This window comes from Coregonus clupeaformis, chromosome 21, assembly GCF_020615455.1.
Source record: "Coregonus clupeaformis isolate EN_2021a chromosome 21, ASM2061545v1, whole genome shotgun sequence".
Taxonomy (NCBI): domain Eukaryota; kingdom Metazoa; phylum Chordata; class Actinopteri; order Salmoniformes; family Salmonidae; genus Coregonus; species Coregonus clupeaformis.
This window is the reverse complement of record NC_059212.1, coordinates 5,895,925-5,920,453: the sequence shown is the minus strand read 5'-3', so window position 1 is coordinate 5,920,453 and position 24,529 is coordinate 5,895,925. Positions and strand designations below refer to the sequence as shown.

General features: G+C 41.8%; 1 protein-coding gene across 4 annotated transcripts; it reads right to left on the bottom strand.

Annotated features, from left to right (window-relative positions):
- Positions 1 to 15,571: 15,571 nt before the first annotated feature.
- Positions 15,572 to 24,517, bottom strand: im:7136021. 4 transcript variants are annotated; one of them, XM_041847220.2, is made up of 4 exons: positions 24,430 to 24,517; positions 23,315 to 23,521; positions 22,315 to 22,531; positions 15,572 to 16,640 (listed from the first exon to the last, which is right to left on the bottom strand). In XM_041847220.2, exons 2-4 carry the CDS (start codon positions 23,466 to 23,468, stop codon positions 16,442 to 16,444), a joined length of 570 nt encoding a protein of 189 aa, XP_041703154.1. In that variant the 5' UTR covers positions 23,469 to 23,521; positions 24,430 to 24,517; the 3' UTR covers positions 15,572 to 16,441. The 4 variants fall into 4 exon arrangements, with proteins under 4 accessions (XP_041703154.1, XP_041703155.1, XP_041703151.1 ...); XM_041847221.2 differs by having other exon boundaries at positions 23,315 to 23,518; positions 24,430 to 24,516; XM_041847217.2 differs by having other exon boundaries at positions 23,793 to 24,471.
- Between the last annotated feature and the right edge of the window lie 12 nt (positions 24,518 to 24,529).

Genomic DNA, 24,529 nt, shown 5'->3' with positions numbered 1-24,529 from the left:
AATGAGTTCTATAATGGGTCAGGGTTAGGGTCAATGAGTTCTATAATGAGTCAGGGTCAAGGAGTTCTATAATGAGTCAGGGTGAGGGTCAAGGAGTTCTATAATGGGTCAGGGTTAGGGTCAAGGAGTTCTATAATGGGTTAGGGTCAAGGAGTTCTATAATGAGTCAGGGTCAGGGTCAATGAGTTCTATAATGAGTCAGGGTCAAGTAGTTCTATAAGGGTTCAGGGTCAAGTAGTTCTATAATGGGTTAGGGTCAATGAGTTATATAATGAGTCAGGGTCAAGGAGTTCTATAATGGGTCAGGGTTAGGGTCAAGGAGTTCTATAATGGGTCAGGGTGAGGGTCAAGGAGTTCTATAATGGGTCAGGGTGAGGGTCAAGGAGTTATATAATGAGTCAGGGTTAGGGTCAAGGAGTTATATAATGGGTCAGGGTGAGGGTCAAGGAGTTATATAATGAGTCAGGGTTAGGGTCAAGGAGTTCTATAATGAGTCAGGGTCAAGGAGTTCTATAATGGGTCAGGGTTAGGGTCAAGGAGTTCTATAATGGGTCAGGGTTAGGGTCAAGGAGTTCTATAATGGGTCAGGGTTAGGGTCAAGGAGTTATATAATGAGTCAGGGTTAGGGTCAAGGAGTTCTATAATGGGTCAGGGTCAAGGAGTTATATAATGAGTCAGGGTTAGGGTCAAGGAGTTCTATAATGGGTCAGGGTGAGGGTCAAGGAGTTATATAATGAGTCAGGGTGAGGGTCAAGGAGTTCTATAATGGGTCAGGGTGAGGGTCAAGGAGTTATATAATGAGTCAGGGTGAGGGTCAAGGAGTTCTATAATGGTTCAGGGTGAAGGTCAAGTAGTTCTATAATGGTTTAGGGTCCAGTTGTTCTATAATGGGGTGAGGGTCAATGAGTTATATAATGAGTCAGGGTTAGGGTCAAGGAGTTCTATAATGGGTCAGGGTTAGGGTCAAGGAGTTCTATAATGGGTTAGGGTCAAGGAGTTCTATAATGAGTCAGGGTGAGGGTCAAGGAGTTCTATAATGAGTCAGGGTCAATGAGTTCTATAATGAGTCAGGGTTAGGGTCAAGGAGTTCTATAATGGGTGAGGGTCAAGGAGTTCTATAATGGTTCAGGGTTAGGGTCAAGGAGTTATATAATGAGTCAGGGTCAAGGAGTTCTATAATGGGTTAGGGTCAAGGAGTTCTATAATGGGTCAGGGTGAGGGTCAAGGAGTTCTATAATGAGTCAGGGTTAGGGTCAAGGAGTTCTATAATGAGTCAGGGTTAGGGTCAAGGAGTTCTATAATGAGTCATGGTCAAGGAGTTCTATAATGGGTCAGGGTGAGGGTCAAGGAGTTCTATAATGGGTCAGGGTTAGGGTCAAGGAGTTCTATAATGAGTCAGGGTCAAGGAGTTCTATAATGGGTCAGGGTGAAGGTCAAGTAGTTATATAATGGTTTAGGGTCCAGTTGTTCTATAATGGGGTGAGGGTCAAGGAGTTCTATAATGGTTCAGGGTGAGGGTCAAGGAGTTCTATAATGGGTCAGGGTGAGGGTCAAGTTCTATAATGGTTCAGGGTTAGGGTCAAGGAGTTCTATAATGGTTCAGGGTGAGGGTCAAGGAGTTCTATAATGAGTCAGGGTCAAGGAGTTCTATAATGGTTCAGGGTGAGGGTCAAGGAGTTCTATATTGAGTCAGGGTTAGGGTCAAGGAGTTCTATAATGAGTCAGGGTTAGGGTCAAGGAGTTCTATATTGAGTCAGGGTTAGGGTCAAGGAGTTCTATATTGAGTCAGGGTTAGGGTCAAGGAGTTCTATAATGAGTCAGGGTGAGGGTCAAGGAGTTCTATAATGAGTCAAAATGCAACACTTTATATTTAGGTATTTAGGCATGAGATTTTCCAGGGGCGCAACTTTGGTTTTAGAAGTGGGGGGGACATATTTGTAGTTATTATTATTATTTTATCCAGTCGGAAAAACACTCCAAACAGCCTACCCGACCGCTCGGATACGTCCGCATGGTCCTAAAGCACACTGTTGCCTTGTTTTGTATCACATTCCAATGAAAAAACTGAGGGGGGGGGGGGGACATGTCCCCCCCATCCCCAGTGAAAGTTGCGCCCCTGAGATTTTCCCAAGAGCTCTTAAGGTGGGATATGGCAGGAATTTAATTAGAGTACTTACAAATTGTAGTGGAACATTTCTGGAGGCTCCATAAAACAAACGAAATCCTGTGTGTGAGTGATGTGCGAGGGCTGCCTACCTTGCACCTGAAGACAGGAGATAACAGGAGTTCTCCTATGTTCCTGCCACTGATTGTTTATCCCGAAGTCCAGATTCACTCTTCTTTAACGTCAAACTCCTCCCACAACCAAGTGATTAGGAACTGCCTTCCTATAATCTGGCGTCTCTTAATTCTCTCTTGTTCAGATATGCCTCTATAAATGCCCGTATAAATGCCTCTATAAATGCCTGTATAAATTCCTGTATAAAGGCTTCAGAAATCATTAATCAGCAAATGTCATGCTATGTAAAGTGTTATGCTACATTTGACAAAGCACCAGATTTAATGAGCTTTTATGTCACACTTTATGTAGTAATGACTTTTGCTTATAAGTGATACAGTATGTGATAGACGTGTTCTTCATGAATGCCCTATAAAGCCATTATAATGTGTTTAGGGTGACAGACATGTTCTTCATGAATGCCCTATAAAGCCATTATAATGTGTTATTTAGCGTGATAGACTTTAATAAGATAACTAAAATGTCCTGTGCCAGAACTCAATAATAACCAGCCTGTTCTGATTTAAAGCATCCTCCAATGGGGTTACATGTTATGAAAGGGAGAAGGACCTCTGCCAACCTCAACGGGCCCGACTTCAAAAAAATGATGACCTAAATGATGGTTCACTCACTCACACGCGTAACGGTGTGTCATAAAACAAGTCATAGTGCAACAGCACATTGGCTATGCTCAGTTGCATTTAACGATGGGCAGAATATATATAGTCTCTGTGCACCACTGGTATGTGTGTAGCGCGCTGTATAGATAGGGTGCCATTTGGGGCGCACTCTAACTGAAAACGTGGGTCAAAGAAAGTCTCATTGAGTACAATGGTGTTATCTTACAATGGCAGTCCTGCCCTGAACTACCTGGGCAGAGATGAGAGGGACTCAGGTTATCCCCAAATGTAAACAAATGACGGCGCTAAAACCAATGTGCCTTCAGAAAGTATTCACACCCCTTGATGTATTCCACAATTTGTTGTGTTACAGCCTGAATTCAAAATGGATAAAATATATGTTTTTTTTTTTTATAACCCAGCTACACACAATACCCCATAATCACAAAGTGAAAACATGTTTTTAGAGATGTTTGCAAATTTATTGAAAATTAAATACAGAAATATCTAATTTACATAAGAATTCACACCCCTGAGTCAATACTTTGTAGAAGTACCTTTGGCGGTGATTACAGCTGTGAGTCTTTTTGGGTAAGTCTCTAAGAGCTTTGAAAACCTGGATTGTACAATATTTGCCCATTATTCTTTTTAAAAGTCTTCAAGCTCTGGCAAGTTGATTGTTGATCATTGCTAGACAGCCATTTTCAAGTCTTGACATAGATTTTCAAGGTGATTTAAGTCAAAACTGTAACTAGGCCACTCAGGAACATTCAATGTTGTCTTGGTAAGCAACTCCAGCGTAGAACTGTCCTTGTGCTTTAGGTTATTGTCTTGCTGAAAGGTGAATTTGTCTCCCAGTGTCTGCTGGAAAGCAGACTGAACCAGGTTTTGCTTGTGCTTATAGCTGTATTCCGTTACTTTTTATCCTAAAAAACTCCCTAGTCCTTGCAGATGACAAGCATACCCATAACCTAATGCAACCACCACCATGCTTGAAAATATGAAGAGTGGTACTCGGTGATGATTTTCCCTAAACATACAGTAACGCTTTGTATTCAGGACAAAAAGTTAAATTATTTGCCTCATTTTTTGTCTTGTTGCAAACAGGATGCATGTTTTTTGGATGTAGCTCAGTTGGTAGAGCATGGCGTTTGCAACGCCAGGGTTGTGGGTTCGATTCCCACGGGGGGTATGACATTTTTTTAATAAATAAAATAATGTATGCACTCACTAACTGTAAGTCGCTCTGGATAAGAGCGTCTGCTAAATTACTAAAATGTAAATGTAAAATGTTTTGGAATATTTTTTATTCTGTAAAGGCTTCATTCTTTTCACTCTGTCAATTAGGTTAGTATTGTGGAGTGTTGTGCAATGTTGTGGATCCATCCTCAGTTTTCTCATATCACAACCATTCAACTCTGTAACTGTTTTAAAATCACCATTGGCCTCATGGTGAAATCCCTGAGCAGTTTCCTTCCTCTCGGCAACTGAGTTAGGAAGGACGCCTGTATCTTTGTAGTGACTAGGTGTATTGGTAAACCATCCAAAACCATCTACCAATCATTGCCCTTCTTTGTGAGGCATTGAAAAACCTCCCTGGTCTTTGTGGTTGAATCTGTGCTTAAAATTCACTACTCGATTGAGGGACCTTACAGATAATTGTATGTGTGGGTACAGAGATGGGGTAGTCATTCAAAAATCATATTAACCACTATAATTGAACACGGAATGAATCCATGCAACTGATTATGCAATTTGTTAAGCACATTTAGTCCTGAACTTATTTAGGCTTGCCATATCAAAGGGGTTGAATACGTATTGACTGAAGACAGGGCGGGGTTGTGTGTGTGTGTGTGTGTGTGTGTGGATGTGTGTGTGTGGATGTGTGTGTGTGGATGTGTTTAACTATTCTTGTGGGAACCAGAAGTCCCCACAAGAATAGTAAACTAACAAAAATTTGACCAACTGGGGACATTTTGTTAGTCCCCACGAGGGTTTAGGGTTAAGGTTAGAATTAGTGTTAGGGTTAGAATTAGGTTTAGGGTTAGGGTTAGGAGCTAGGGTTAGGTTTAGGGTTAGGGTTAGGAGCTAGGGTTAAAGTTAGGGTTAGGGTTAGGGGTTAGGGAAAATAGGATTTTGAATGGGACTGATTTTGAGTGTGTCCCCACAAGGTTAGCTGTACAAGACTGTGGGGAGAACAAGTATTTGATACACTGCCGATTTTGCAGGTTTTCCTACTTACAAAGCATGTAGAGGTCTGTAATTTTTATCATAGGTACACTTCAACTGTGAGAGACGGAATCTAAAACTAAAATCCAGAAAATCATATTGTATGATTTTTAAGCAATTAATTTGCATTTTATTGCATGACATAAGTATTTGATCACCTACCCACCAGTAAGAATTCCGGCTCTCACAGACCTGTTAGTTTTTCTTTAAGAAGCCCTCCTGTTCTCCACTCATTACCTGTATTAACTGCACCTGTTTGAACTCGTTACCTGTATAAAGACACCTGTCCACACACTCAATCAAACAGACTCCAACCTCTCCACAATGGCCAAGACCAGAGAGCTGTGTAAGGACATCAGGGATAAAATTGTAGACCTGCACAAGGCTGGGATGGGCTACAGGACAATAGGCAAGCAGCTTGGTGAGAAGGCAACAACTGTTGGCGCAATCAGGGACGGCCTGTTCAATAGGGCGATATGGGCGACGCACTGCCAAACGGGAAAAGGAAGGGATTTTTTTCTAATCAATTATATCACGGCAACAGTACTAGTTATCAGTGTTCTAATCTGATCTGACTGCCACTAAATGTCAAATCAGGCTAAAGTCGTGCTTCAAATGGCCCCGCCCGTTTTTGGGGCGATTTCAGTCAGGTTGAAAATCGCCCAGAAGTCTCTCATAGCCTGTCATGTAAAATCTATTTTTTCAAATTTCAAAGCTTTCAATACATTCTCTATGGGTGTCTGTGGGCTTGCACTTACGCGCTTTCGTCATACGTGACGTAACCATGAACGTAACTAAGAAAATAGCAGCTAGCAGCGTCTCTGTTGCGACCTGCAGTGTGGCGTTATTTTATGTTTTTAATTTGTAGACTTAGTTTACAAACATTCTGCCAACCATGGATTTTTACAGTGGTGGGTTTTGGACTGATCTTGTTGATCGTGTACATACCCGCTACGAACGGACTAAATAATGAAAACGCTGCTGGCAGCGGAATCCAATACAGCTGGGAGACTTGGCTGGATGACAGAGTCCCGGACAGAGAAGTGGAGCCGGCCGGCTTCACCCTGGTCAGAGCGGACCGCGATCCTGGTAAGAGAGCGACTCTGTACCCCCGACATTGAACTGCTTTCTGTGTCACTGCGACCTTACTATCTGCCCCGTGAGTTCCCCCAATTGTTTGTTACCGTTGTGTACTGTTGATAATCACAAGTTTACTGGAGAACTGAGACCAAGTAGAGACTTTGGACAGGGTGGATATGGTATAATAAAGGCAGTTTATTCAGAGGTAAAGATATCTGGAATCGCGTGCACGGACCCGTTCGTCAAACTCTTAGGGAGCTATCTGAAGAGAGCCCCGAAAACATTGTGTGCAGACATTTTATACAATAAATGATGTAGGTTGAATCTAGTAGTTCTGATCTTCTGATTGGTCCTGATGAGTTGGGCGAGGTCCCCTCCACTGTTGCATTGGCTCTGAGTCGGGTTCTCTGTCTTCAAATGTTCAGCCTAAAGAGAGGGGATTTTTGTGTGTGTGTGTGTGTGTGTTTAACAGTGATGATGTGTGTGTGTGTGTGTGTCCTCAGAGCAAGAACTCGTGAGTTGGAAGAACTGAGAGACCTATGGCGTGGGTGTTGTCCTTGGCCACCTGCTGACAAGGCTGACAAGATAGGACTCTTTTGTCCATTGTTATAGGATAGGAACAGCATTGATTGAAAACAAACGCCCAACACAAAATGGGTCATGCACAAGATTTTAGTCAGACCAAGCTATAACATTATATATTTACTACGACAGTACATTCAACCAAAAGCTAATATAACAAAGGCATCAGAGATTATTTATAATCTGTCACAGAAACTGGAATCCATCTCCCCAGATCAGTCAATAAATGCTTCTGGTATTGACTTATATGCTGCCCCTGTCTTCATGTTGTTGCTGGACATATCTTTTTTAAAATGTGTGTAGGTCACCTAAATCATCAGAAAAATTGCCCCTCCTGAGAATTTTTTCAGGAGCCGCCACTGGGCGCAATTATTAGAAAATGGAAGAAGTTCAAGATGACGGTCAATCACCCTCGGTCTGGGGCTCCATGCAAGATCTCACCTTGTGGGGCATCAATGATCATGAGGAAGGTGAGGGATCAGCCCAGAACTACACGGTAGGACCTGGTCAATGACCTGAAGAGAGCTGGGACCACAGTCTCAAAGAAAACCTTTAGTAACACACTACGCCGTCATGGATTAAAATTCTGCAGCGCACGCAAGGTCCCCCTGCTCAAGCCAGCGCATGTCCAGGCCCGTCTGAAGTTTGCCAATGACCATCTGGATGATCCAGAGGAGGAATGGGAGAAGGTCATGTGGTCTGATGAGACAAAAATAGAGCTTTTTGGTCTAAACTCCACTCGCCGTGTTTGGAGGAAGAAGAAGGATGAGTACAACCCCAAAAACACCATCCCAACCGTGAAGCATGGAGGTGGAAACATCATTCTTTGGGGATGCTTTTCTGCAAAGGGGACAGGACGACTGCACCGTATTGAGGGGAGGATGGATGGGGCCATGTATCGCGAGATCTTGGCCAACAACCTCCTTCCCTCAGTAAGAGCATTGAAGATGGGTCGTGGCTGGGTCTTCCAGCATGACAACGACCCGAAACACACAGCCAGGGCAACTAAGGAGTGGCTCCATAAGAAGCATCTCAAGGTCCTGGAGTGGCCTAGCCAGTCTCCAGACCTGAACCCTATATAAAATCTTTGGAGGGAGCTGAAAGTCCGTATTGCTCAACGACAGCCCCGAAACCTGAAGGATCTGGAGAAGGTCTGTATGGAGGAGTGGGCCAAAATCCCTGCTGCAGTGTGTGCAAACCTGGTCAAGACCTACAGGAAACGTATGATCTCTGTAATTGCAAACAAAGGTTTCTGTACCAAATATTAAGTTATTATTTTCTGATGTATCAAATACTTATGTCATGCAATAAAATGCAAATTAATTACTTAAAAATCATACAATGTGATTTTCTTGATTTTTGTTTTAGATTCCGTCTCTCACAGTTGAAGTGTACCTATGATAAAAATTACAGACCTCTACATGCTTTGTAAGTAGGAAAACCTGCAAAATCGGCAGTGTATCAAATACTTGTTCTCCCCACTGTATGTGTATGTTTAAAGAGCAGAGGGTCAACAGCTCCAACTCAATAACATAGTCCTTAAACCTACAAGAGCAGGCAGAGGTGCATTTCCCAGTATCAGCACCAGTGGCCAGCAGATAAGAAATGATGAATGCAGATTGTTCCCTCCCTGACAATACCATTAGTCTATAGTGAGTTACCACTCTTTGTTCCAGTTCTGTTTCTGCTCTAACTCTCAGGGCCTGGAAACAGCAGTGACTGATAGCTGATGCCTCTAATCCTGACCCTATGCATGAAAACCAAATGGGCTGCTGCTATCAGACAGACGCCCACTGACAAATAGGCTAGGGAATGGGGATCTACCTACCCCGAGAGAGAGAGCGAGCGAGGCAGGGAGAGAGCCATCTATGTCCACCCTTGATTTAAAATAACCACCTTTGGGGATTTCATATTTATGATTTAGTATTTTAGCAAACAGCTTCACCGTACAGCTCAGATTTATCAGTGACTGAAGAGTAATTGTCGATAGAAATTTGATTTTTAAATTTTTTTTAAATAGACAGTTCGACTATCTCTTAATGTACGGATAAACTGCCATGTCTGTTGCCCGATTCATTTTATTTTGAAGGTTATTTTGTTGATTCGAATGTGACATCAGTTTAGTTCATGCAAATTAAGTGGTTGGTGGTAATTTCCAAGAATACTTTTATTTATTGTGTTAGCCAATACTAATAAGGTATTTAAGAAGCTACGAATGCATTACTACTAATGAGTAATTTATCATAAAAAGGACGTTTCTTGAATTAATGTTAACATATGGATTGCAGTCATGTTGCCAAGTTTGTGGTTATGTCTTGTCTTCAATCAGGAGCTTTATTGGCAGGTATCCCCCCCCTTGGACAATAGCAAAAATATCTCACACCCTCCTCTCTAAAGCCTCGTTTACACCATGGGCTAACGTGAGTTTCCTGATCTGATCAATATGATCCAATCACTATCTGATCAAGGTTTGTCATGTCTACACATTGTATTAAAACACGCCTCTTATCCATCCACTGTGTCCACATTGTGACCAGATTAGTTGGTGCCTCCCTGCACTGATGTAGTCAAGTCACCAAACCTTGAGTACGAGTCAAGTCCCAAGTCCCTAGTGTTCGAGTCTGAGTCCAAGTCAGAGCCCTTTAGTCACGAGTCAAGTCACGAGTCCCTTGGTAGTGCTAAAAGTCGTTGTCCAACCATTTTCTAAGCTTAATTGAATCACAGTGTTGCACATTTGTAAGGGTAAATAGATAATACAGCTATCTAACATTTGCTGCTTCAGCTAATGTGGAGTGGTTGAAAAACGAGTTAATAACTCCAACCTAAGTGTATGTAAACTTCCGACTTCAAATGTATATACAGTTGAAGTCGGAAGTTTACATACACCTTAGCCAAATACATTTAAACTCATTTTTTCACAATTCCTGACATTTAATCCTAGTTAAGATTCCCTGTCTTAGGTCAGTTAGGATCACCACTTTATTTTAAGAATGTGAAATGTCAGAATAATAGTAGAAAGAGTGATTTATTTCAGCTTTTATTTCTTTCATCACCTTCCCAGTGGGTCAGAAGTTTACATACACTCAATTAGTATTTGGTAGCATTGCCTTTCAATTGTGTAACTTGGGTCAAACGTTTCGGGTAGCCTTCCACAAGCTTCCCACAATAAATTGGGAATCACTGGGAATGTGATGAAATAAATAAAACCTGAAATAAATCATTCTGTCTACTGTTATTCTGACATTTCACATTCTTAAAATAAAGTGGTGATCCTAACTGACCTAAGACAGGGAATCTTAACTAGGATTAAATGTCAGAAATTGTGAAAAATGGAGTTTAAATGTATTTGGCTAAGGTGTATGTAAACTTCCGACTTCAACTGTATATATATTTACAAAAAAATACATATGGGGTATTGGAAATTATGCAGACAATTACATTGATGGAAGCTACAATCTACCCTCAAAAAAAAAAAGATCTGAGTCCTAGACTCGAGTATTACAACACTGCCTCCCTGTATGCAAATTATCTTACTGATATTATTTTTAAAATAATATGTAGTTATTTTATGACAATTACTGATGACATAAGTCAATGGTGCGGCCAGTATAACGATGATTTAAATGGTCGACCATCCAGATCTGTTTACACTTGGGTCTGGATTCAATCTGTATCGCTGAATTTCAGCGTTACCAGCGTGATTGAAATTTAAAGGAAATGTTCCAGCGTAACGCTTCAGCGATGCAGATTGAATTCAGCCCTTGATTGATATCCACACAATGCGTGCCGACTTCCTCCGGAGGTGATCAGGAAGATCTGATCACAATGTGTCTTTTAATCGTCTACACAGGACGGGTCTAAATAGGTTGGCACAATCAGAATGTAGACAAGATCAGGACAAAGAGCGCATGTTAGCACCAGGTATAAACAGGGCTTCAAAGTATTTTACTAGTTTCTTGTGCAATAGGAAAGGAATGTTTTTATTTTTTTACATTCTACCTTCATAGGCTAATGAATCAACCAACAGCTGATCTTAGTATGTTCTCACCACATGTTGATGACACTGTAGTTTACAGTGACTTTGGGAAGGACACATCTTTATTTGAGAAATTACTTTTTACACAACTCCTCTTTCACTGGGTGTACAATATGTAGCCTACTGAACTTTGACTGTCCAACACCCATACTGCCATTTTGGGGACACAGAAGGTCACACACATAGTAACCCCTTTCATTAATCTCTCAGTCCACAGCTGAAATTCAATGTGTTTTTTTTTTTTTTTTTTTTTTACAAGCATGTAGTATGAAAAATGTGAAGTGGTAAGGCTTCACCAACACAAGGAGCTAGTGTAGCATTCACACCAGAAAACAAATAAAGCATTTGTTTCTCAGTCATGCCGTCTTACTTTCTAATGACGTCTGATCTGAGCACTCTGAATGATTATTCCTGCCCCGTCTTTAGAGTACTTTTTAAAATTACACATTGAATAATGTATCACATCAAATCTGATCAAAAACATTTTTTGGCACGAGGTGTATTTTATTTATAAAGAAGTCCATCATAAATATATCTTTCTGTTCTGTCATCTCTCAGAGGATACCATTAGAACCTAAATTCAGAAAAATAATAATTTATTAATTGTGTTTCTCCACGCTTTGAGCGAGTTATGAAATAGGAATGGTCTCTCTTTGTATTCAGGGGTCTTCAACCCAATATTCCTATCATCCAGTACAGGCTTAGAAAAGAAAGTGCTATCTAGAACCTAAAAGGGGTTTTCGGCTGTCCCCATAGGAGAACCCTTTGAATAACTATTTTTGGTTCCAGGTAGAACCCTTTTGGGTTCCATGAAGAACCATTTCCACAGGAGGGTTCTACATGAAACCCAAAAAGGATTCTACCTGGAACCAAAAAGGGTTATCCTATGGGGAAATCTGAAGAAGTCTTCTCCCTAAGAGGGTAGTGTAGTGCCCTACTCAAGGGCTGTGCAGACCTTACAGGGGGCAGATGCTTAAAATCTACTGCTGTGGCAGTACTTTTCATATTTAAACTAGGTAGCTTGCTACACACAATCTCTGTACAGGGCAGACTGGGTAAAAAGGCACAACCGGGCGCACGTGAGCTCCGTACAGGGCAGACCAACAGCCCCAAACCAACGGACGGGGTTGACGGTTGAGAACTTGACGATGTCACAACGACTTGCGGGTTCAGAACAACGACAAAAACGGTATACAATTTTGCTTTTATTATACCACCATCCAAAAGGGCACTTGACAAGCAGAGGGGCAAAGGAGCATGTACTCAGCACAGGTAGAATCCTTTATTTCACAACTCCGCCAAGCTATCTTTCGCAAAATTCATTCAACGACTAGGCTACAACTCTAAGAACTAATTGGGTACAACGATGATAACATGACCAAGAGTATCCATTACAAAGATAAATAAGTGGATAAACCCATGTAACTGATCTATTGAAATGCCATTGCTATGTTATCATGGGTTTCCAGCACTTCCCAATCAAAATTAGAACGGATACTGTCAGTAGGCCTGCGTGTGCAAAGTCTCTAGCGAGACAAACAAGGCTCATAGATTATTTAAGCATTATTTACAGTGTTCTGTATTACAAATGTAAGCAATGCATCATATTTGTAAATTACATCGAAAGCTATCCTCACGCAAAGCACTCTCCACTATACATTTGTATTCCGTTGCATGTTAGCGTAAGCATTTTAGTGGGTGTGCAATACTGCTCAGTCTGAACTCCAAAAAAATCATTAAATAGAGTACGGTACAGCCACATCGGTCAGCGATGCTATAGAGTACGGTACAGCCACATCGGTCAGCGATGCTATAGAGTACGGTACAGCCACATAGGTCAGCGATGCTATAGAGTACGGTACAGCCACATCGGTCAGCGATGCTATAGAGTACGGTACAGCCACATCGGTCAGCGATGCTATAGAGTACGGTACAGCCACATCGGTCAGCGATGCTATAGAGTACGGTACAGCCACATCGGTCAGCGATGCTATAGAGTACGGTACAGCCACATCGGTCAGCGATGCTATAGAGTACGGTACAGCCACATAGGTCAGCGATGCTATAGAGTACGGTACAGCCACATAGGTCAGCGATGCTATAGCTAACTGCTGAATATCTCTCAAACTGTTATGCCTTAACTTTTCTGATATATTATTTATGTTCAAATCAATTGGCACTCCAAAAGGAATCCTTAATTACCCAACGGAATAATGCCGTATAGTCACTTTAACGTTCTTGACTGGTAAATCGCCCAACAACAAAGGTCAGAAGCCTCTTTTTCATTGGCCTACTTCTGTTAACATTGAACAAACATGACAGTTAGATTGGGAAGTATCCACAACAGCATAATATGTCATACTAGCATTTTCTATTTGTGCATACATGGGATAAACTTTTGTACTTTGTCTAAAGCTATAGAAAGCATTCTGGGATTGTTTGCAGTCTGTATTTGTTTGGTTTAGCACCAGGTTACTCTTGAGATGTTTAAACCCAGCTATGCATCCACACCCGACTCAGTTACACCAGCTCTGTCAGGAGGAATGGGCCAAAATTCCCCCCAACTTATTGTGGGAAGCTTGTGGAAGGCTACCCGAAACGTTTGACCCAAGTTAAACAATTTAAAGACAATGCTACCAAATACTAATTGAGTGTATGTAAACTTCTGACCCACTGGGAATGTGATGAAAGAAATAAAAGCTGTTTGGTTTAGCACCAGGTCCCTCAGATGTTTAAACCCAGCTATGCATCCACACCACATGTGGCCAGAATAAAGTGGATGAAAAGATTTCAAGAACAAAAAAACAAAAATGACCCTCACAAAAAATACAAAGGTTTCTCACCCTCACAAAAAATTCTAAGGTTTCTCCCATATATGCACAAATAGACATAATACTATTATAAAATATATTTGTGGTGCCTTGTGAATGATAAACATATTTACAGTGACTGAAGAAAACGGAAATTGATAAGCAGTTAATTTAGTTGATGGGCAGTCCTTTGTTGTCAATAACGGAAGTATTTGCAGATTTGAATTTTGCTATTGTTGATTTCTAGAAGTAGGAAGTTGCCCTGCTGTGAGATGATTGAACAGATTGCTTGTGCCAAATTCTTCACTTATATTTGACACATTTAGTATTTTAGACTGTATTTATTAATGATGCTCTCATATTGTCCGATTTTCTAGCTTGTGCTGCGAATGATCTGTGACCTTGTTGTTACCATTTATGCCTGTGTTAATGTTGTCTTTTAAAGAGCTCAATAGAAGAAGAAAAAATGCAGAATAAGGCCAATAAAGTCAACTGATAAATCAGCACTGTGGGGTTATCTGAACAACAACAGTCATTTCCATTCTCGTCTGCCTCATGTTGTGAAGACATTTTGTCTCGTGACAACCCCACAGAGTGATGGATGGTTTGACCTAGCTGAATGCTAAATATTTCAGAGCTTCAATAAACCGTGAAACTCAGAGAGGGGATTGAGCCACATTACATTCAACCCCTGTGAAACAGAAACTAATTACCCTTACAATGAACTTTTTAACTAAGACGTCGAGAGAGTAGAAGCCCATCTGAAGAGGGCGTTCATCTTCTGAGTGTGCGTTTAAACAGCACAGTGCTTGTTTGCTTCTATCAAACTGAGTGGAACTACGCGTTTCAGATAAGATTCTAGGTTCAATTCAAGGTTATGGGTTGAATTCCCACAGGGATCACAGACTCATACTAAAAATGTATGCACCATTTGCTAAGTGGTATACATTAGTGTTATAAGATCATTCTAAACAGACTGAGAGCAACATTGCATTCTAAAAGAGTGTCAGTACTTTATGCCCAAATAGTCAGAATGATGACTGCGTGCTGTAGGCAAATGCATCCCAACTTCTGATCACAATGGCACATTGTGGTAGGGTAAACTACACGTGGTCCTCTGTAGCTCTATTGGTAGAGCATGGCGCTTGTAACGCCAGGGTAGTGGGTTCGATCCCCGGGACCACCCATACGTAAAAATGTATGCACACGACTGTAAGTCGCTGTTACGGATACAGGTATCCTGTGTCTTTTTGTGTTTTTCCTCTCCTTCTGCCCTAATCACAGGTGTCCTGTATGTTCCTGATTGGTGGTCGTTGAGGTGTCTGCTGATTGCTAAGGTGGACCAATCAGTGAACATTCCTCTGCATTGCACCACCTGTTGCTGGTTTTTCAATCACACATCCCATTGTTAAAAAGCCGGTCAGTTGTGTTTGTTGTTAGATACTATTTTCGTATGGATACTGTGGTGTCCTGTATTTTGTTTACTCACTAAGTTGCTGGTTACTCTGTTTGGTAACTTTGTGTGTTTCTGGGAAAAGGGGAGTTTAAGCAAGTTGCCCTTGGGCGTACATTACCCGTAGGAAGAAATCTGTCTAAAAACACTAGTTAGACCTGAGCGGACCACCCACTGTACTTTTGTATGATTAGCAGTAGCTTAGCGGTTCTTGAGGCAGGCAAGATCAGTTTAGGGGTGTTTTACACTATTGTTTCATTTCTTGGGTCCTGCTCAGCCCTTTTCCCAAACCTTTACCGTGTGTTCAGCAATAAACCTTTTATGTTTGACGGTAGTTTATGGTTGTCGTGTAGTTTTTGTTCTCACTGTTCCATGTCACGATTCTAATTTGCATGAATTATGTTACGGGTCTCTTCTCCATCCACCCTAGACGTTTAAAGCCACGGGGTTTGTAACAGTCGCTTTGGATAAAAGCGTCTGCTAAATGGCATATTATTTATATTTTACATCTGTGGGTGGCAACAAAGGTATAAAACGAGAAGTGTGCATACATTTGTCCTTCATTTCACTTTTCAAGGCACTTCCTACTTCCACACAGGTGGGATATGTGGAAGGGGTATGCAGCTTTCGAAATGCATCTCTCTGGACCATCACAAAGATAGCAAGGCAATGTGCTCCAACAGGCTACAGGAAATGATTGACTGACCGACTCTTTGCCATGTGTGTACTGCCCTCTTGAGGCAACTCAGTAGAAGACGGGACGAGATCTGTGATCACTGGAGACTCAACACATCAGTTCATGCCGTAATAGTAGTTGTGTTCAACCACAGAGAAAGCTTTCAGTAGTGCAACTATAATATGGTTCTTTAATCAATCTTAAAACTGATAATCAGCTAATTTTATTGTCAATTGTATTGTCTTTCGTCAAAAAATGTTTTGTTATTGCCAGTAGGAAAATGTATGCACTCACTAAACTGTAAGTCGCTCTGGATAAGAGTGTCTGCTAAATGACTAAAATGTAAAAATGTTGTTTTTGTGCACAATCATTTATTCTGTTCAACCCAATCAAGCGTACACAAGATTCAAACAAAAAATATTGTATAAAATGTCTAATTCTGAATCTGTTCCTGTGTTCTGAACGGTTTGTTTCCCTGTTCTATACACATCCTGTTGACCCTGTTGACCTCACAGAGGTATTGACTTACTAAATATCCTCATAATTTCAGCTGTTTCCTTATTTTGCATCAGCCAAGTTGGCATCGCAAACGTACCTCAAATGATGACCATTTCAACACGTGCTGTTGAAAACATGGGCTACAGTCTACCAGTGTTCACTTCCTCTTAGTGGTTATGTTAGTAGTGAGTACAGTAGCAGCCTGTGGGATCTCTCAGGCCCCGAGAATGGATGATTTGGGTGCTGTGGTTGGTCAGGACCTGCAGCTTGTGGATCAGCTGCAGAAGGTGAGGACTTTGTGCATCCAGGATCTCTAACCGCTCCAAATGCTTCAACTGTTGGAGGCTCAAGAACTCCCTCTCTGGTACATTGTAGTGTCTGAAAAAGTAGAATAGAAAAGTATATCAGTATACAGTGGGGGGAAAAAAGTATTTAGTCAGCCACCAATGGTGCAAGTTCTCCCACTTAAAAAGATGAGAGAGGCCTGTAATTTTCATCATAGGTACACGTCAACTATGACAGACAAAATGAGGAGAAAAAATCCAGAAAATCACATTGTATGATTTTTTATGAATTTATTTGCAAATTATGGTGGAAAATAAGTATTTGGTCAATAACAAAAGTTTCTCAATACTTTGTTATATACCCTTTGTTGGCAATGACACAGGTCAAACGTTTTCTGTAAGTCTTCACAAGGTTTTCACACACTGTTGCTGGTATTTTGGCCCATTCCTCCATGCAGATCTCCTCTAGAGCAGTGATGTTTTGGGGCTGTCGCTGGGCAACACAGACTTTCAACTCCCTCCAAAGATTTTCTATGGGGTTGAGATCTGGAGACTGGCTAGGCCACTCCAGGACCTTGAAATGCTTCTTACGAAGCCACTCCTTCGTTGCCCGGGCGCAGTGGCGGTTTTACACGGAGGCCGGGGGAGGCCCGTGCCTCCCTGGAAATGTCCCTGGCCACCCCTGTGGCCCCCCCGTGCTGACCAAATAAAAAATTATGAATTTATAACTATTTTACACGCGAGCGCCAAAAGCGGAACTAATGCAACGCTCTACACGGCAACGTTCTACACGGGTAAATTAGAGTGGCGCACCCAAAAACTGAGTTTTTTTCTTTGTTACAGAGTCTTTATATGTTTACTTCTTCCTCATATGTGCACCCAAAATGGCTGTCTCTCCAAAGAGAAATGTATGGCAGAACCAGAGAGCTGCAACGTTTAAGCGACACACGTTGCTCATGCCGATTTCTAGCCCTACGTAATATCATGGACACTCTACCTGCCCTTAAACGACTACTGCAAGAGATTGCTCAAGAACGTCATGGTGAAAGAACTGTTGAGGCCCGAGGTCTTCTTGCTCAAATTGACCTAGAATTTGTTGTGCATCTTGTTACTCTGCGTAAGTTGTTTGGGAGACAAAGCTATTGTCTGACATGTTACAGTCACAAACTGTTGATCTGTCAAGTGCTGTTGACTTAGTAAATGCTTTAGTCCTGACATTGAAAGACCACAGGCAGGAGTCTTTCTTTGATGAGTTGTGGGATGAAGCATTGAATATTTGTGAGCAGTGTGATTCTGCAACAAGGTCAGTGGCGAAACGTCAGAAAATGCTGAGCTCTAGACTCAGTGGCTACTGCACGCTAAGCACTGTTGGTCAGAGGGAGGTAGAACGTGACAAAGATATGTTTCTCACATCATTTTTCTATCCTGTAATTGACAGCATGCTCAATGAGTTGAACAGACGTTTCTCCAATACAAACTGTGAGCTCATGAGAAGCATACAGTCTCTCAGTCCCCAGAGTGATACCTTTTTAAAGGAGAGCAATGTTTTTTCATTTGGCCGTTTGTATAATGCAGACATTGATGATTTAGGGCATGAGCTCCATCAATTTAAGAGAGTTTTGGACAGAAAAATACAGAGTGGTGAAGTCAAAAAGCCATGCAGTACAGTTGAGCTGGTTTGTTTTATTGAGCCATACAGGGAAGTTTTCTTTGAGCTCTTTAGACTGTGCAAGATTGCTGTAACCCTTCCTGTAAGCTCAGCCTCTTGCGAACGCAGTTTCTCCACACTGAAACTGATAAAAACCTTCCTGCGGTCCACCACTAGTGATGAGAGACTCAGTGATCTTGGTGTCCTGAGCATAGAGTCCAGAAGGGCCAAGGCTCTGGATCTTGATGTATTTGTGGACCGTTTTGCCAGACAGCACAACCGCCGTATCCTGTTGCTGTAGTGTATCTATATGATATATACGCTAGTAGCGTATGAGTGCCGCTGTGAGGAAAAAGAGATATAATGAACAATAAAACAACAAGCTTGAGCTTCTTAAGACACGGTGGGTTTATCTGTTCTCAATACCACCGGTAAAATGAATGGAGTTAGTCTGGTGTCCACATGAAGTTACGTGTGTAGACAAAGAGTCTGGTGCCCATATGAAGTTACATGTGTAAACAAAGACAGTCTGGTGCCCATATGAAGTTACATGTGTAAACAAAGACAGTCTGGTGTCCATATGAAGTTACATGTGTAAACAAAGACAGTCTGGTGTCCATATGAAGTTACATGTGTAGACAGAGACAGTCTGGTGTCCATATGAAGTTACATGTGTAGACAGAGACAGTCTGGTGTCCATATGAAGTTACATGTGTAAACAAAGACAGTCTGGTGTCCATATGAAGTTACATGTGTAGACAAAGAGTCTGGTGTCCATATGAAGTTACATGTGTAGACAGAGACAGTCTGGTGTCCACATGAAGTTACGTGTGTAGACAGAGACAGTCTGGTGTCCATATGAAGTTACATGTGTAAACAAAGACAGTCTGGTGTCCATATGAAGTTACATGTGTAGACAAAGAGTCTGGTGTCCATATGAAGTTACATGTGTAGACAGAGACAGTCTGGTGTCCACATGAAGTTACGTGTGTAGACAAAGAGTCTGGTGTCCATATGAAGTTACATGTGTAGACAGAGACAGTCTGGTGTCCATATGAAGTTAGATGTGTAGACAGAGACAGTCTGGTGCCCATATGAAGTTACATGTGTAGACAAAGAGTCTGGTGTCCACATGAAGTTACATGTGTAAACAAAGACAGTCTGGTGTCCATATGAAGTTACATGTGTAGACAGAGACAGTCTGGTGTCCATATGAAGTTACATGTGTCTACTTAGATGAACCCACCGTGTCTTAAGAAGCTGAAGCTTGTTTTATTTTTCATTTTACATCATCTATCTTTTTTTCCTCACAGTACCAGTAGTTCCACACACTACTAGAGTGTATGTATGTTTGTATGTATGTATATATATCCCACCAATCCTCTCTCAAGAGGTTTTCAAAAAGGGGCAAACTCATGTCTCAAGACCTGCTTCTGTTGGTTCCCCTCTCCTGCCTGTAACTTTCCATCCACATCCCCAAAGTTTTGTGGCCCATTATGACATCACTCCATTAAGTGATTGCTGCATGTACTGCTCTAAGGAAACACTCTCTCTCTCTCTCTCTCTCTCTCTCTCTCTCGGATAGATAGAGTTTATGATTTTATTCTTTTGAATTATCTCTGCCAAACATCTATGTACTACAAATCTTCAAGCTCCACAGATGTTTTATGGCATCCACTAAACCTCTTTAGATATTTGTAAATTATACAGTGTGATACCTTTCAACGAAAAGTTTATTTTATTTTTTACCAACTATGATTTTTCCTTTTGAAAACAAGCAAAGCAAGAAAAAAAGAAACAAAATCACTCCAATCATTGCACACTTGTGTCGTTCAGACTTTGCAGGTCCAGCTTTGACATGATGATCTAACTAACACTAATATTGTAACTAATATTGTAACTGAAATATGTATGATCCTATGATGAGCGATTGCTTACTTCCCTTTCACTCTTAAAAAATTACTGAAAAAAAATGTGTATAAAAAGGTATATGTAGTACGGTATATGTTTGTTTAGTGAGCATTCATGCTGTCATTTTTTCCTAATGTGAACTATGGTGGAAATGTGCTGTCCTAAATGGACTTGCCCATATATGTTGTAAAGCCTTTTTTTGTACACCTGCTCATCAACTGACAGTGAAGTACACAAAGACACAGACACACACACACACAGACACCTGTAATATTCTTGTTTTCATGTTGTTGCTGATATCCATCAGTGTTGTTCATATTGCTACATTGTGTTGACATGATTGTTGCTTTTAAACGAATGTTAACTTAATGTTTATTGTCTGCATCCTATTGGACTACTGGATGTTAATGTGTAACACGTTTCCCTGTTTATGTGCTTTAGCAATACTGTATGTCAATATGGTCATGCTAGTAAAGCCTCTTTGAATTGAATTTCTTTTCTGATTTGGTTTATTTTACCTAAATGGATACAGGGTAGTGTGTTTTGTTTATAAATCACTCAGAAAGTTTTCTTTCTTAAAACAAAATGTGGAATCAACTGTCCACAGTAGTGGGGCTTCCATAAATAGGAAATGGCACATTGTTGTACCCTTTGTTGTATCCTGGAGTTTTGTTCACATTGAATATGAACCCTGTATTTGTACCCTGTACTTTTTTTTGTTTGTTTTTTTATTTATTTTTTCATTTTTATGGCACTATCTCTCTTGCATCTGCACTCTTGTACAAAATACGTGTTATAATAAATGTCATATGATTTTAAAGTAAAATAAAGTTTATAATCTTTGAATATCATGTGTTGCCAGTTTTTTTATGTGTGCCCCCCTGATTAAACACTGGCCCCTCCTTGGCCCCCCTAGTAAAATGTGTCTAGAACCGCCACTGCCCGGGCGGTGTGTTTGGGATCATTGTCATGCTGAAAGACCCAGCCACGTTTAATCTTCAATGCCCTTGCTGATGGAAGGAGGTTTTCACTCAAAATCTCACGATACATGGCCCCATTAATTATTTCCTTTACACGGATCAGTCGTCCTGGTCCCTTTGCAGAAAAACAGCCCCAAAGCATGATGTTTCCACCCCCATGCTTCACAGTAGGTCTGGTGTTCTTTGGATGCAACTCAGCATTCTTTGTCCTCCAAACACGACGAGTTGAGTTTTTACCAAAAAGTTATATTTTGGTTTCATCTAACATTCTCCCAATCCTCTTCTGGATCATCCAAATGCACTCTAGCAAACTTCAGACGGGCTTGGACATGTACTGGCTTAAGCAGGGGGACACGTCTGGCACTGCAGGATTTGAGTCCCTGGCGGCGTAGTGTGTTACTGATGGTAGGCTTTGTTACTTTGGTCCCAGCTCTCTGCAGGTCATTCACTAGGTCCCCCCCGTGTGGTTCTGGGATTTTTGCTCACCGTTCTTGTGATCATTTTGACCCCACGGGGTGAGATCTTGCGTGATCGAGGGAGATTATCAGTGGTCTTGTATGTCTTCCATTTCCTAATAATTGCTCCCACAGTTGATTTCTTCAAACCAAGCTGCTTACCTATTGCAGATTCAGTCTTCCCAGCCTGGTGCAGGTCTACAATTTTGTTTCTGGTGTCCTTTGACAGCTCTTTGGTCTTGGCCATAGTTGAGTTTGGAGTGTGACTGTTTGAGGTTGTGGACAGGTGTCTTTTATACTGATAACAAGTTCAAACAGGTGCCATTAATACAGGTAACGAGTGGAGGACAGAGGAGCCTCTTAAAGAAGAAGTTACAGGTCTGTGAGAGCCTGAAATCTTGCTTGTTTGTAGGTGACCAAATACTTATTTTCCACCATAATTTGCAAATAAATTCATTAAAAATCCTACAATGTGATTTTCTGGAGAAAAATTCTCAATTTGTCTGTCATAGTTGACGTGTACCTATGATGAAAATTACAGGCCTCTCTCATCTTTTTAAGTGGGAGAACTTGCACAATTGGTGGCTGACTAAATACTTTTTTCCCCCCCACTGTATCTGCTTGGCTTAGATTAATGAGTTAAACCTTTGGAAAAGGTTAACATGTAGACACTTAATTATGATTTCACCAGTAATGTATTACTACATCTGGGTTCGTACCACAACACAGAAGTCAGTTACGGTTTTGTCAATTATGCCAATGTTAATATCTCACCGCATTTTAAGGGTCATGAGCTGGGGGAATATTTTGGGGATCTCTCCGATGCTGCTGCCGCTTTTATAGCTGCATGGGTCAAAGTGCAGATGCAAGAGGCCTGAAGCCTGTTTCCCTAGAGTCTTCATGTCCTTCTGCTCCACCATCACCCGCTGCAGAGTCAAACTGGTCACTGTGCCGGGAATGGAGTGTGCATAAGCACTGACGGGATGGCCTTCTGGGAAACAAAACATACGACAGTCAGACATCCCCAATAGATGCCATAGGACAGTCAGACATCCCCAATAGATGCCATAGGACAGTCAGGACGAGGGGTGCACTGGGGGCAGACTCCATACTGCTGCCCTGTAACCCCACCAACTGTCAGACTCCATACTGCTGCCCTGTAACCCCACCAACTGTCAGACTCCATACTGCTGCCCTGTAACCCCACCAACTGTCAGACTCCATACTGCTGCCCTGTAACCCCACCAACTGTCAGACTCCATACTGCTGCCCTGTAACCCCACCAACTGTCAGACTCCATACTGCTGCCCTGTAACCCCACCAACTGTCAGACTCCATACTGCTGCCCTGTAACCCCACCAACTGTCAGACTCCATACTGCTGCCCTGTAACCCCACCAACTGTCAGACTCCATACTGCTGCCCTGTAACCCCACCAACTGTCAGACTCCATACTGCTGCCCTGTAACCCCACCAACTGTCAGACTCCATACTGCTGCCCTGTAACCCCACCAACTGTCAGACTCCATACTGCTGCCCTGTAACCCCACCAACTGTCAGACTCCATACTGCTGCCCTGTAACCCCACCAACTGTCAGACTCCATACTGCTGCCCTGTAACCCCACCAACTGTCAGACTCCATACTGCTGCCCTGTAACCCCACCAACTGTCAGACTCCATACTGCTGCCCCGTAACCCCACCAACTGTGTAACCCGACCAACAGCGCACAACATGGAAAATGCAAGTTTACCAGCTGGCGAATCACATACTCACTTGCAATGTTGAGAACTGCCAGTTGAGGGAGTTCCCTCAGCCATGTTTTTAGGTGGCACCTGCTGGGATCTACGTCCCTGTCTCTGTAGACCACAGCTAGGCTCTGCAGGGAGGGGAGGCACTTCAGCGCCTCTTCAGATAAGGTGGGGTCCATGTAGTCAAGAAGCTCCAGACTGGTCAAGCCAGGCTGCCCGACCTGCGGATCTTCTAAAGACAGATTTAGTCATTATTGCTGAATTTAATAACATGCAATTTATGATGATATAGGCTACTACAGACATATAACCATATTTCAACATGGACTTCACACACTAGCTATCTAGAACATAGTAGCCTAATCAGCTCGTGAAAACCATGTGGTAGGCTATGCTTACCTAATCATTAATTGTTTCGCCAATGTTTTGTATGAGTAGTAAAAAAAAACTCAGGTTACAACCCAAGCTGTTGTTTTGGGTTGTAACTGTGTAAAGTGCCTCACCTGGAAAGCCATTTATTGTTTTAGAAATTTTAAAATAATCATCTGGGAGAGAGCCATGTTGTGTTCCCATTTTCAAAGACAGATGCTTCAGATGTGGCAAGCGGTTAAGCATTATGTGGAATGTCTGTCTTGGGATAGGATGATTGCCTTCGTGATAGAGTAGAGATGTCAGATGGGAGAGCTTTGAGACAAAACTAATAATATCTGATCTTGGAGCACAGTGCATCTCGCACACACTAAAATGAGTCACTTGCTGTAGAGGCACAATTGCATCAGACAGTCCCTGGCCACAGCGACAGCTGCGAATAGCCAGCCTCTTCAAGTTATGAAATTGCTTGAGAATTTCAAAGGCTTTCACGTCGAAACAATGCTCCACGGCTATTGTGGTGAGCCACGGGAGGGATAGGGCAAGCTGTTTCCATTCTTTCAAACTCGCCCTCTGTACAACAACTGAGCTGATTTTCCTGCGGCGAAGAGTTGTCCAGAACTGCGTGGTGTAGGCACACAGCTTTTTAAGCACCACCGTGTTGCCTTTCCAAAGGGACCAGTGGTCAACCATTTTTTTGAAATATTTGCAGCATGATCTAATGTTTAGTTTGTCTGTTGTTGACAGAAATCCAAACACGTGGACCCATACCTCCGATGGTAGTTGTGCAGCTCCCACCGTATGAAGTGCCATATCTAAGCAGTTGCTGCTATTTTTCGTTTCTTCTTTCCTGCAGGCATTCGCATTAAAA

What these genes read in the sequence shown, in the direction of transcription:
- im:7136021 (XM_041847217.2), bottom strand. Translation starts at nt 24,471, where the DNA reads ATGGCACTTCATACGGTGGGAGCTGCACAACTACCATCGGAGGTATGG. An exon ending in AACAATAAATGGCTTTCCAG is followed by an intron (nt 23,522 to 23,792) that starts GTGAGGCACTTT and finishes ATCTGTCTTTAG; the next exon opens with AAGATCCGCAGGTCGGGCAG. An exon ending in CTCATGACCCTTAAAATGCG is followed by an intron (nt 16,641 to 22,314) that starts GTGAGATATTAA and finishes CTACTTTTTCAG; the next exon opens with ACACTACAATGTACCAGAGA.